The 11,387-nt window shown below is 55.5% G+C and overlaps 2 protein-coding genes across 25 annotated transcripts in view; one reads left to right on the forward strand and one right to left on the reverse strand.

Annotated features, from left to right (window-relative positions):
- The window catches only part of MYO9A (myosin IXA), a 188,244-nt gene extending 185,264 nt beyond the window's left edge, over positions 1–2,980 (reverse strand). For all 14 annotated transcript variants that reach the window (XM_083850482.1, XM_083850479.1, XM_083850489.1 and 11 more), the window contains exon 1: positions 2,844–2,980. The gene's annotated coding sequence lies outside the window, so the exon portion shown is untranslated. The remainder of the gene's footprint in view (positions 1–2,843) is intronic.
- Positions 2,981–3,064: 84 nt separating this feature from the next.
- On the forward strand, positions 3,065–9,602 carry SENP8 (SUMO peptidase family member, NEDD8 specific). 11 transcript variants are annotated; one of them, XM_083850521.1, is made up of 4 exons: positions 3,065–3,189; positions 3,443–3,601; positions 4,617–4,708; positions 6,961–9,602. In XM_083850521.1, exon 4 carries the CDS (start codon positions 7,004–7,006, stop codon positions 7,640–7,642), a length of 639 nt encoding a protein of 212 aa, XP_083706647.1. In that variant the 5' UTR covers positions 3,065–3,189; positions 3,443–3,601; positions 4,617–4,708; positions 6,961–7,003; the 3' UTR covers positions 7,643–9,602. The 11 variants fall into 11 exon arrangements, 7 of the variants coding, with proteins under 7 accessions (XP_083706647.1, XP_083706649.1, XP_083706645.1 ...); XM_083850523.1 differs by having other exon boundaries at positions 3,443–3,578; XR_014588736.1 differs by lacking the exons at positions 4,617–4,708; positions 6,961–9,602 and adding an exon at positions 4,743–6,344.
- Positions 9,603–11,387: the final 1,785 nt, after the last annotated feature.

The raw sequence follows: 11,387 nt of genomic DNA on the forward strand, positions 1-11,387 counted from the left end.
AACCTGCACCCATCCCGTCCTGGGGAGCTGGCCTGCAGAACGCAGCCAAACGTCTCATAAACGACCCGACGAGCGTGTTTTGAGCCTCACGGTCACACAGCAGCAAAACAATTCATCTAAGGAACGGTCGGGTTTCTTCCTGCAGACAGCAGCTCTTCTGAAGCACTTGGTTTGTGTTACTACTTCTCAAGTATTTCACATGCCAGCGGAACCGCGATTCCATTTTATTTAGGAAAGAACTGGAAGTGGGAATTTCTACAAATCAAGTTAAACCAGCTAGGACGCTTCAGCGGAAATAGCTCAACAGCATCGTTCCCCCCCCAATAAATGTACTTTTAAAGGAATTGTACTCAACAGCTCCACGGTTTGAATGAGAACCAGAATTTGGCAGAAAATGGCCTTCTAATCAGAGACACGCTGCTTGTTGTGCCCACTAAGAAAAAACAACTCCAAACCTGACAAATGCCTTGAGAAACACTCACATCACTTCTGCTCACAGTTTTGCTAAACGCTGGCAGCTCGAGACCACGAAAACTTCGGGATTATGGAGCAAGCTTGGTCCCTGACCCCATTCTTCGTTGCTGGCTTTGCGTGTGGAGCCGCGGAACCAGCGCGGAGAGCAGCATCGTCCCTGTGCTCCCAGTACTCCCCCTGTTGACTCGCGGCCGACGCGAAGGAGCGATGGATCCATCCCCACTGGGATCCCGAGGTGCCGGAGCTGGAAACCATCCTTAGGGAAATCAAGTGGCGGACAGGCAATTAGGATTTCTGGTACAGCCCTGCCTCGAAATGGGCTAAATTATGGCTGTACAGGTAACCTCAGGTTTCGTGTTTCTCGGGCGCCTGACCTCGCATGCTTAACATTCTCAGAGGTTTTCTTGCAAACCTGATGAACGCTCACTAAAACGGACATGAGAAGAAATAATTCAGGCGCACAGCATTTAGATGTTTGGCCCAATATGAAAAATGGAATCAAAGGTTCCCAAAGATTTGAGCAGAGTACTACTAGGTGGCACATAGAAGCACCCGTGTTTTTAAAAGATACTGCAACAGCAGACGTCATGTCAGCCACTTGATACCTTTAAATCTTACAATGCAGATCCCCAAAAAAGAAAAAAGAAAAAAGGCAAAACTGAACTTTACAAATCATAACTGGAGCTGTGGGCGCATAGAAGAAATAACTCTGAGGCACGCACACACTGCAAAGCTGAATCTACATTTTCATATTCTTTAAGAAATAAGAGAATCAAGCGACCCAAATGAGGCAGCAGCTTGGTTCCCTTCAGATTCATCAAAGTTGCCACTGAATGGGATTTTAATCTGTAACGTCATCCCCGTTCGTACACTGCTAGTATCGAGTCGCACCATCATTGATAGACCGGGAAACAAGAGCTTATCACTCGCCTGTCACGCTGCTCAATTATCTCCCCTGCTCCAAGCAGCCCGGACCAAGAGCTTTCAAAACAGCCTTGAGGATGGAAAAACGGGGCCAGAAGGGAGAGCTGCCATGAGCAGAGCAAGGAGGTCAGCCCGCAGGTCCTCTAGGGCAGGAAGCACAGGGAAACACCCCAGAGCACGGCGCGGGCATCCCGGCGCAGAACAGCCCTCGATAAGGGAGAAGAGCGCAATTTCTCACTTAATTTAAATTTAAACAACTGGATAAGCCGCCACAATTGACATTTACCCAAAAACGTCAGGGCAAGCGTGATTATCACGCGGCCCCGGAGCAAGTGACCGAGGAGGAGATGCCGCCTGGCGATAACGCCTGCCTCTTTGACCCCAAAGGCAGCCCGGCACGGCGGTGCTCCGGCCTCGTCCCTCGCTCCCGTCATCCCCGCCGCCGCCACGCACGGGAAGGCGACACTCACGCGTCGCCTCCAAGCGCTCCTCGGGGAGGAGAACCCGCAAAGTCAGCCCGAAAGCCATTTCCCCAGCCAATAACCTATTTACGGCGACGGAACGGTTCGTTCAAGCGCGGGCGGCCGCGTTATGGGTTTGGCGCCACGCCGCGCTGGGGCTCTCTCCCCGCAACGGAGCTCTCCTCGCCGCCACGCCGAGTTCTCCTGAAATCGCTCCCTCCTTGGCGCACCGGGCGGCGTGGGCTGCAGCAGGGGCTGGGCGAGCCGCGACCCCCGCTCCGAGCAATGCCCGGCCCGGCTCCGGGGCACGGAGCGCCACAGAAGGAGGCTGCGAGGATCTGCGAGGCGAAGCCCGCAACAAAAGGCAACCAGCCGCCCGCGTGCCCGGCTCGGGGCACGTCCCCGCCTCGTCGCGAGGGGTATTCCTGACGGGAGCGAAAAAGGGGACGATTCTCACAGATTTAGGAAAATTCCAGAAAGCAACAGTGCCCGCACCTCCCCGGGAAGGGTCTGGGGGGCCGCGGAGGGAGGCGCAGGGGAGCGGGGGCACGGGGATGGCGGGGGGACGGGGGGGGACGGGGGGTGCTGAGGGGACCGGGGGGGTCCCGGGGGAGGCAGAGGGGACCGGGGAGGGGATCAAGGGGGGGGGCCGGGGGTGACTGGGGGGGGACCGGGGGATGCCGAGGGAGGACCGGGGGGTGCCGAGGGGGAACCGGGGGGTGACGAGGGGTGCCGGGGGGATACCGGAGGACACCGGGGGGGTACCGGAGGACACCGGGGTGCCGCGCCGAGGACCGATTCGCCGCGGGGCGCTCCCCCGGACACGCCGCCCGGCCCCACGGCCGCTCCCCCGGCGCTGTCAGCCCCCCCCCAGCGCCTTCCCGCTCCCTCCCCGCCGGTACCTCCGCGGGCGGAACAAAGGCGCGGGGTGCGGGGGGACCCCCCCCGGCCCCCCCACGGCCCCCCTCAGCCCCCGCCGCTCACCTGGGGGGTGCCGGGCGCGGCGCATCCCGGCCGCCGCCGCTGAGGGGCCTCGCGCCGCGGGCGGGGGGGGCGGCGGGGAGGGAGGGAGGGAGGGAGGGAGGGGCGGGGGGGGCGGCTCGCGCGCTGCCCGCCCGCCTGCCCGCGCGCCGCCGGGTGGGGACGGGAGGGGAGGGGGGAGGCGCTGGGGAGGGACACGCCCACCCCGCGCGAGCCACGCCCACCCCCCACTAGCCACGCCCACTACCGGGCAGCCCCGCCCCGCTCGCCCCGGCCCCGCCCGCTTTACGACGCGCCGCCCGCTCGCTTTACGGCAGCGCCCGGCAACCGGCCGGCGCCGAGGCGGCAGGTGAGGGAGCGGCCCCGCGGTTTTGGGGCGAAAAGCGGGGAAAAAGGGGCTGGGGGGGGGGCGGGGGATGGGGACGGGCAGCGGGGTGCCCGCGTTGCTCTGGGGGGGGGGAGGCTGAGTGGGGAGCGGGAGGGGCGGCCCCGCAGGTCCCAGCCCCCCCGGGCCCTCCTCAGCCCTCAGGAACCGGCCGCAGGCAGCGTGAGGCGGTGCCCGGAACGCCCCAAAACAACAGCCCTGCGCCTTCTGTTGCCAGCTGCTTCAAAACCCAGGCTCTGCCTCGCATCAGGAGCCCCAGCCGGTCACGGAGCAAGCTGGGGCCGGCAGCCGCGGCCCCCTCGTCCCGCCGCGGCGACCCGGAGATGCGAGGACGGCGGCCGCCTGCGGGACCCGTGTAAGAGCGCGGCCTTGTCGGGTCGGTAACCCTGCGGGGGACCCAGCGCGCGGGTGGGCTTGCTCCTGGGGCTGGGTTGTGGCTGAAGTGATTCTTTATCCCTCTCCCCACTGCTCCTGTCAAAATCAGGTAAGCCAACACAGCTCTGAGGAGCAGGGGATGATGGCTTTCACAAATCCCAGCTGCTGACACGCAAATAAAGCGAAGGAGCCAGACTCCTGCTTGTAACCCAGAACAAACGTTCCAGGCCTGCATCAGAGTTTATTCCTATTTTCATGAAAATCTTTGAACAGAGCATGCCAAAGCCTTCAAGGAGGCAAATCCTGGCTGGGTTCGAGCCGAGACACTTGGAGCCCAAAGCCCCTTAATGCTGGATGCAATGGGATCCACATCCTGGCTCCTCTGTGAGTTTGCCTTTACCATCAGCGGGAGCTCTCCAACAGCGGATGCCTTCCGCGACGCGGTGCTTTTGGTCCTTGCCGCTGGCCTCGAGCAGCTCTGAAGGGCGCGTGGGGCTGCGGAGGGTTTTTCTGTGAGGTACCCAACGCAACTCACAAGCAGCTTCACAAATGCCAGATGGCGGTGAAATTACAAGTAGTAGCTCGTGGTGGTAAGGCACTTGCTATAACCATTCTCCCTTCCTGACTGTAGGAGGAGGCCAAATGTCTCTTTTTTTTTTATCCTTGACAAAAAAATAAATAAGGCTGTGTTGCTGCAGAGTGGAAAATTAACAGAACACAGGATGCCCGCATCTGTCCATTGCCTGTAATCTCATTTCGACTTGCCTGGAAAGCTACTGGGTGTATTTTGTACATCTCTGGGAGATAATGATGCAGAAAAAAAAAATGTGGTAAAGGAGAACTTGGGGCTCCATATGGGTATGTGTAAAATTATGTGAGCAGTGACCCTCTGACCCCCTTAAACTGGTCACTTTAGGTTTGCGTGACGTACAGTGCGAGAAACAGGGTTATAATTAGGCACGGTACTGTGTTTCTGGGACTTGGTTTGGATTTTTTGTGTTGTTTTTATACCACAGGCTGTTGCAAAGGATTTGCTCCATAAACTTGGAAATGGTTTGAGTTCATTAACATAGGAAGCGTGTCCAAATACCATTGTGCTTGACTCAGTGTAAGTAACAATGAGTGCTCCCCTTCCTTTTCAGTGACTCCTGCAGCTTGGCATGTGCTGGATCTATCGGTGATACACAAATAGTTATTAGCTCGTCAAGACGTTCTACCTCGGCCCTTCCTTCCGACGTATGACACATGCAGCATGTTTCAGCCGTTCTGTTACTTGCAAGTCACGTGTGCTGCGGCCCTGCCAAGAGTTATTAGATATAAATCTCTCTCAGTTTATGCATACCTGGACAGGAAAGGCTTTTTCATGATTCACGTTGCAGTGAGAAGCACAAATCATCTTCCTGAGGTGTAAACAACAACACGTGATTTCTTTCCCCTATCATAACGGATAATTAGTGTCTTCTTTACAGTGAATCATACCGAAGCAATCTTATCATTATTAGTTTGCACACAGCGCTTCAAGAAACCCCAAGATGTTTTCGTGCCGCGTTTCACACAGACGAGGAAAGGGTGAGGCAACAGCACTGCTGCCGTCCTGAGCCGCTTTACTCCCAGACGGCCAAAGAGAAGCCTGGGGGCCGATGGTGCATTGCAGCAGCGGAGCAGCCCAGGCAGAGGACGGGGGAGTGGAAGGAAAATAGGGCTGCTGCAGTGGGGTGAAAGCAACTGTTTCTGTTCATAAGATCCAATGGCTAAACCCCCGTCTGGTCGCAGATGGTTCACCATCGCCTGCTGAGCAGCACCTCCTAGCGTGCTGCCCAACCTTCTCCTGAAAACACTTTAATCCTCCCAGCCAGGAAGGCAGCAGCTTCTGAGAAGGAGCTGTATGTAAGATAGAGGTGGCCCTGTCGCTGGGCTGAGCGGTAGGAAACAGGAAAGAACAGAATTAGTGGGTGCACAAATAAAACAAAGCAGAAAAGAGGCAGACGGCTTGCCTGGCAAACCCAGGCGAGTCCCCTGGAGATGTCCTCAAACATGTGGGTGGGGAGACCGAGGTGCTAGCGTCTGCTCGCATTTCCAGATGGCTCCTAAGGATAAGCGGCCACTGTTTGTGGTAAGCAGGCACAGATTAAGAGGGCAGAGTGTAGCCTGGACAAACAAGGAGGAAAAGCTCGAACAGAGCGGGTCAGGGCGAGGCCCCGCTTCTGTCTGGAGGGATGTGAGCGCTCAGCACGTCCAGACTGATGGGGGAGGGTGGTGAGCAGCCAGGTGGCCGCATTCGCCTGCGACGGCCAACAGCGAAGACGAGCAAAAGGGCTTCAAAAACAAGATGGAGTGACTCAACCTGTGTCCGTGCTCAATTTCAAAACAGCTTGGAGCTGGGAGAGCTTGAGGCATCTGATCCATGTGGCCGGTTGCTGTGCCCTTCACCAGGTTTCCCTGCTACCAGAGATGGGAGGGTCTGACGCAGTACTGACACTCTTCCCTTCTCAAGACACCTTCATAGCCATGATAATACACCTGGTGCAAGAGAACTTCCTGAACCAAAATTCAGGAAGCTTACAATAATCGGTATAAGATGTCTTTTATGAGCAAAATTTTGGTGAGTTAAAACCCAAGCTGAAAGACAGAGATACTTGGCGGACTTCAGAGCTTCGCTAGTACAAGAACTACTGATATCTCTAGCAGGTATCTAGAGAATTGTCCTAAAAATTCCCACAGTAGGGAACTGGTTTGTTTGTGATCCTGTTGTGCTTGGCTTCTCCTTACTCACCGCTGCCGTGCCTCCTGTGCTGGCGGACCAGCAGGTTTTCCTGGAACAGCTCACGCGTCTGGCACAGAGCTGCGGCACTGTCTGCTGGGCAAAGGGGGACGTATGCCATCAGTCAGACTTGAAAAGACTTTTTCTAATGAATACCAGTGGTGCAAAGCATTACAGTGGTGGTCACTACGCAGGTAAAACACTGCAATAGTGACTGATTTCTCCTAGGTGAAGATTTATGTGGTTCTTTTTTCTGTGCAAAGCACGGAGCTGAAGGAATGCCGGCAGTTTCTGAGCAGGAACTGCTTTGAAATCACCCACAGCACAAATGAAGATTGTAACCATGAGACTTTTATCTCATCAGAGACACACACTGCTCCTAGAGCAGCACGAGGGGCCAGCTCAGCCTGTCACACGCTGCAGATGAGGAGCCCGTCCTCAGCCTTGCCTTCTGGCAGGTGGTGCCAGTGCTGCTCCTTCAGCCTGGGAGACTTGGTCTTCTGCTAGCTGAGAAGGAACACGAGACAGCTGTGGCTCTGTGTCTTGTCAAAGGCATGGTCTAATTGCCTAATTTCTCTTCTACCCTTTCTGTGTTGCAGCTTCTGAAGTTGCCTGGAGCGCAGCGGCCCCTACCCACGCAGGATGGACCCTGTTGTTCTCAGCTACATGGACAGCTTGCTGCGGCAGTCAGACCTTGCCTTGCTGGAGCCCCCGAACTGGCTTAACGATCACATCATTGGCTTTGCCTTCGAGTACTTTGCCAGCGACCAGTTCCAAGAATTTAGCGATCAGGTTTGCTTTATCAGCCCCGAAGTGGCTCAGTTCATCAAATGTGCCCTTAGCCAGGAAGAAATAGCCATATTCCTTCAACCGCTAGACCTTCTCCACAAGAAGCTGGTGTTCTTGCCCATCAACGACAACTCCAACCAGGCTGCTGGGGGCACGCACTGGAGCCTGCTGGTTTACTTCAGGGACAAAAAGTGCTTCGCCCACTATGATTCCCACAGTAAGTGCAACTCTGTCCACGCCAAGCAGGTGGCGGGAAAGCTGGAGGCCTTTTTGGGCAAAAAAGGGGGCAAAGTGACCTTCGTGGAGGAGAAGGCGCCGGCCCAGCAGAACAGCTATGACTGTGGGATGTATGTGATATGTAACACAGAGGCTCTGTGCCAGGGATACTTCAGGGGCCACCAAGAGCCTTTGCTGCAGCTCCTCACCCCCTCCTACATCACGCAGAAGAGAGCAGACTGGAAAACCCTCATCACCAAGCTCGCCCAGAAGTGATGCTCGTCCCCACCACCGCCTCTCCTGTCCGCAGTCACCACCCCCAGTGCCTGAGGGAGGTGCCCACGCGCAGGATTTTCCCCCAAAGAAGAATGTAACCCCTCCAGCACTGCCACAACCCGCAGTGCCCTCCTCCCAAAGCCTTAGTCTCCTCTGGAAATCGCTGGCCTTTGAACTTCCCACCAGTAAAGCCCCTTTGCTTTCAAAGGAATCTTCCTATCAGTGCTGATTTATTTATTTATTTATTTATTTATTTTACACTAATTGCTGTGGCAAAATGAGGTGCTAAAGATAGTTCTCCACCTCTGCCCAGCAGGCAACACGCCCTCATTAGGTGGCTTTAATTAGCTGTGGGCATTGCTCTTCTGGCCAGGTTTAGCAATCCCCTTTAAAACCAAGTCCAAAACACTTTGTTATGGGCTTTCCTAATTTGTGCCTACAGCTCAGTGTGTTTGAGAAGCCTAGGATTTAGCAGCAAGGCTGCAGAATGCATGACGCTGAGATGATTGTGTCAAGTAGTGAGACTCAAAAAAGAATGCTGTGATTAATTAAAGATTGGGGCAGGAAAAAAAAAAAAGCTGTGTTCTTCAGATAGGTGCTCCTAAGCTGCGTGAAGGTTGCCTTTTTTTTTTTCCCCTCACCCTTTTTTCCCCCGGCCCCACCCCTGCCTGCTCTGATTACAAATTAAAGCCTGCCTCTGAGCTGCTGGAAGATTAATAGGAAGCTGAGAAAACAAATCCTAGGAAAGGAAACTTAATTGAGATGGAAAGTGACACTCAGGCTTTGAAGTTTCTTTTCTCATTACAATTTTAGGTCATCTCTGTTTGGTGGGGAGGGTTCTGCAGTGCTCCCCCAACTCTTGTTATCATTTGCTGTGCTTTCTCTAGCACAAAACCAGTTCTTGCATTGCTCCAGATAAAAAAAAAAAACATACCAGGGAGAACAAAGGGGCAGAATTTGAGGTATAAAAGCCAAAGATAAGCGCGGTCTCCTTGAAGCTCAAGATTCAGTCCTTAATATACTTCTCTCACGATCGGCCTACACGAAACACACCTTTTCCTCCAGTGCTGGACTCCAAAGGGGATCTAAGAGCAGATCCTGTTAGTAAGAGACAGGACTGGCAGCGAGAAAGCAAACAAGATGGCGTTGCAGGATAAGGAATAACCTACAACCTCCTGAGAAATGAGGAGCCAGTTGTTCGGGTGGTGTCTGGCAGAGCAACCACACCTCTGGTGCCAACTGGATCAGGGAAATCCAGGGTAAAAATAACCCGCAGAAGAGGTGAGGGTTTGTTTTCAACCTGCAACTCCTCACCTGGCTCATCCACAGCCCAGCCCCCGAAGTGCTGGTACCAGCACAGAGTATGGCCAACTGTAGGATGGGGCGGAAACATCAATTTCCCTTGTTTTTAAGAAAAAGGTAAGTAGATGCAGCCCCACAGGCTCCTCCAGAACCCAAGCAAACCATCGCAGACAGCGGTGGGGTGAAACGAGGCTCCGAGCCGTTACTGACAGCAAGCAGCCAGCAGCACGGGGCTCTCCTCCCAGCACCAGCCCTCCCTGGAAAATCACCTCCACCCCTCAGACAGATCCAAAAACACAAAAGTTGCCCAAAAGGGCATCGAGTTGCTTGCCAAGGGGATTTCTTTTTGAGCATCGGGCCCGCGTGGCTGAGACGGAGCTACACCACTGCCGCCAAGGCTGAGAGTGCCATTACCCAGGTGTAACACCTCCACGCCCCACCGCCTGCCCCGCAGCACTGAGTGCAGACAATCACTGCTCAGAGACTGCAGATGAGCTGCTCATCGAATGCAAATGAATACTTCTGTCTGTGCTGTGACAACATTAACTCCCTCATCTTCCTCCCTGCCCAAGCAAGAGGAGGGAGTGAAGGAAGAAGACACCTCCTGGGTCCCCCTTCTTCCTGGGGGAACCATGAATAAAATTTAATTTAAGCCCTACACTTGTCGTCCTTTCTTTTGAGAGTACTTACAGCCAGCACCTAGCAGAGCGGTGGCTCCGGCTGTCCCGCAGCACCGTGGCATCGCGTCTGTGGTGGCTGTGACTCAGTGGTAGAGTCCTCCTCTGTGCAGGCACTGCTCCTGGGGCTGGTAAAACAGTAGAGATTTGTGGAGCCGGTGAGTGCAGAAACTCCACCAGCACCTCGTGGAGCCTGTGTGGTCTGATTCAACCGCTCACGATGGACATCTGCCCGCCCGAGCCTCTGTCCCATGCCAGGAGGCTGCCGGAGACGGTTGGTGCACCCCGGGCTTTTACGTGGTGTTTCTTTACACAAAGAAAAGTAAATACGCTCAACCAGGCGTCACCGAGCTCAGGAGAACAAACAGGAGCAGACAAACACCCTCCAGAAAAGAAAGCAACCAGCTTCCGGTAGAAAGGAGCTCCCAAATCACACCAGGGTCCCAAAAAAATTAGAAAAACTCCAAACCTTCTCTGCAAGCATATACGGGAGAGCAGGGGAAACCAGGAGGGGCAAGTTCCCAGTGCTGGGACAGAGAAAATTCCTACACAGCCTCCAGAGAGTGCGTGCAGTGCTCACACACGCCTTACCTAATCACCCCGTGAGCACTTGCGTACGCCCATGGGGCAGGCGCGGGGTGGTGGCAGCGCCCCGTGGCTCTGGCCAGGCACCTCGCCGCTGCGCTCACCTTCGTGGCTGGGAAACAAAACCCAAAAAGGTGGTTTTTGAGGGAGAAGCGGGGGGAGATGGTTCAGTATCTCCTGCTTTGCGTTCGCTGTGGGATGCCCTTCCTGGAGTACAAACAGGTCAGCATGGAAACCTGCTCCAGAAGCCTCCTTTCCCACGTGAGGTTTTATCCAGTCCCTGCGGTGCTAGCCCAAATAAGCCAGGTCCTGCATTTACCCAAACCGCCCTTCGCTTCTGCCTGCCCACTGCTGTGACCGAGCCAAAACCTTTTTGCAGCATCCCTGCCTTCAGTTCAGCCACCAAACACACTCCCTGCTGGGCTAAAACCACCCAGAACTGTGCAAATACAAGAAAATAATAACAAAAAGAGCTTGGCATTGCACAAATAACCATTCAGGGAGCTGTGCCAGCCAAACGAGAACGAGCCCCTGAAGAAAGCATCGCGGTGCCCTTCCTGTGCCAGTGAAGGATGAGGAGCACCCCAGGGTGCTGAAATCTCCCCAAAAACCATGGTGGTGAGGTGCCACCTGGCCTCATCCCATTCTTGCTGTGCCCCCAAAACACGTGCTGAGGGTCAAGGGCGGCGCTGGGTACTGTAGGGCCAGGCTGGGAGGGGGATTTCTGCTGTGGTTGCTTAATGAGGAGGAGGAGGAGGAGGAGGAGGAGGAGGAGGAAGAGGCAGCTCGAGCCTGTCCCCCCGGGCCCCAGCAGCTCAGCACCCCACCAGCAGGCTGACACTGTTCCCAAGGTGCCCCTGCCACCCGCCGTAGCGGCAGTCCCGTAGTCTTTGCTGCCACCTAGTGAAAAATCCCTCCCTAGCACTTCACCCCCTGCTCCCCATGCTCTGGGTTTCCCAAAAGCTGTCCCTGGCCCTGTAATTTAGAGAAAAACCCCGGGGAACCTGTCCGGAGATCCCTGAGGACCCTTCGTGGCACTTACCTGGCGCTGGAGAAATGGCACTGAGCGCCCCACGCACATCCCAGCGTCCCCCAAACGGTGCCAGAGCACTCCGTGTACCTCCTGGCCTCTCCCACACGGTGACGTTTGGGGCTGAAGAGACGTCTGCCAGGGCTGGCCC

This window comes from Anser anser (genome assembly GCF_964211835.1).
Source record: "Anser anser genome assembly, chromosome: 10".
In the NCBI taxonomy this organism is placed as follows: Eukaryota; Metazoa; Chordata; class Aves; order Anseriformes; family Anatidae; genus Anser; species Anser anser.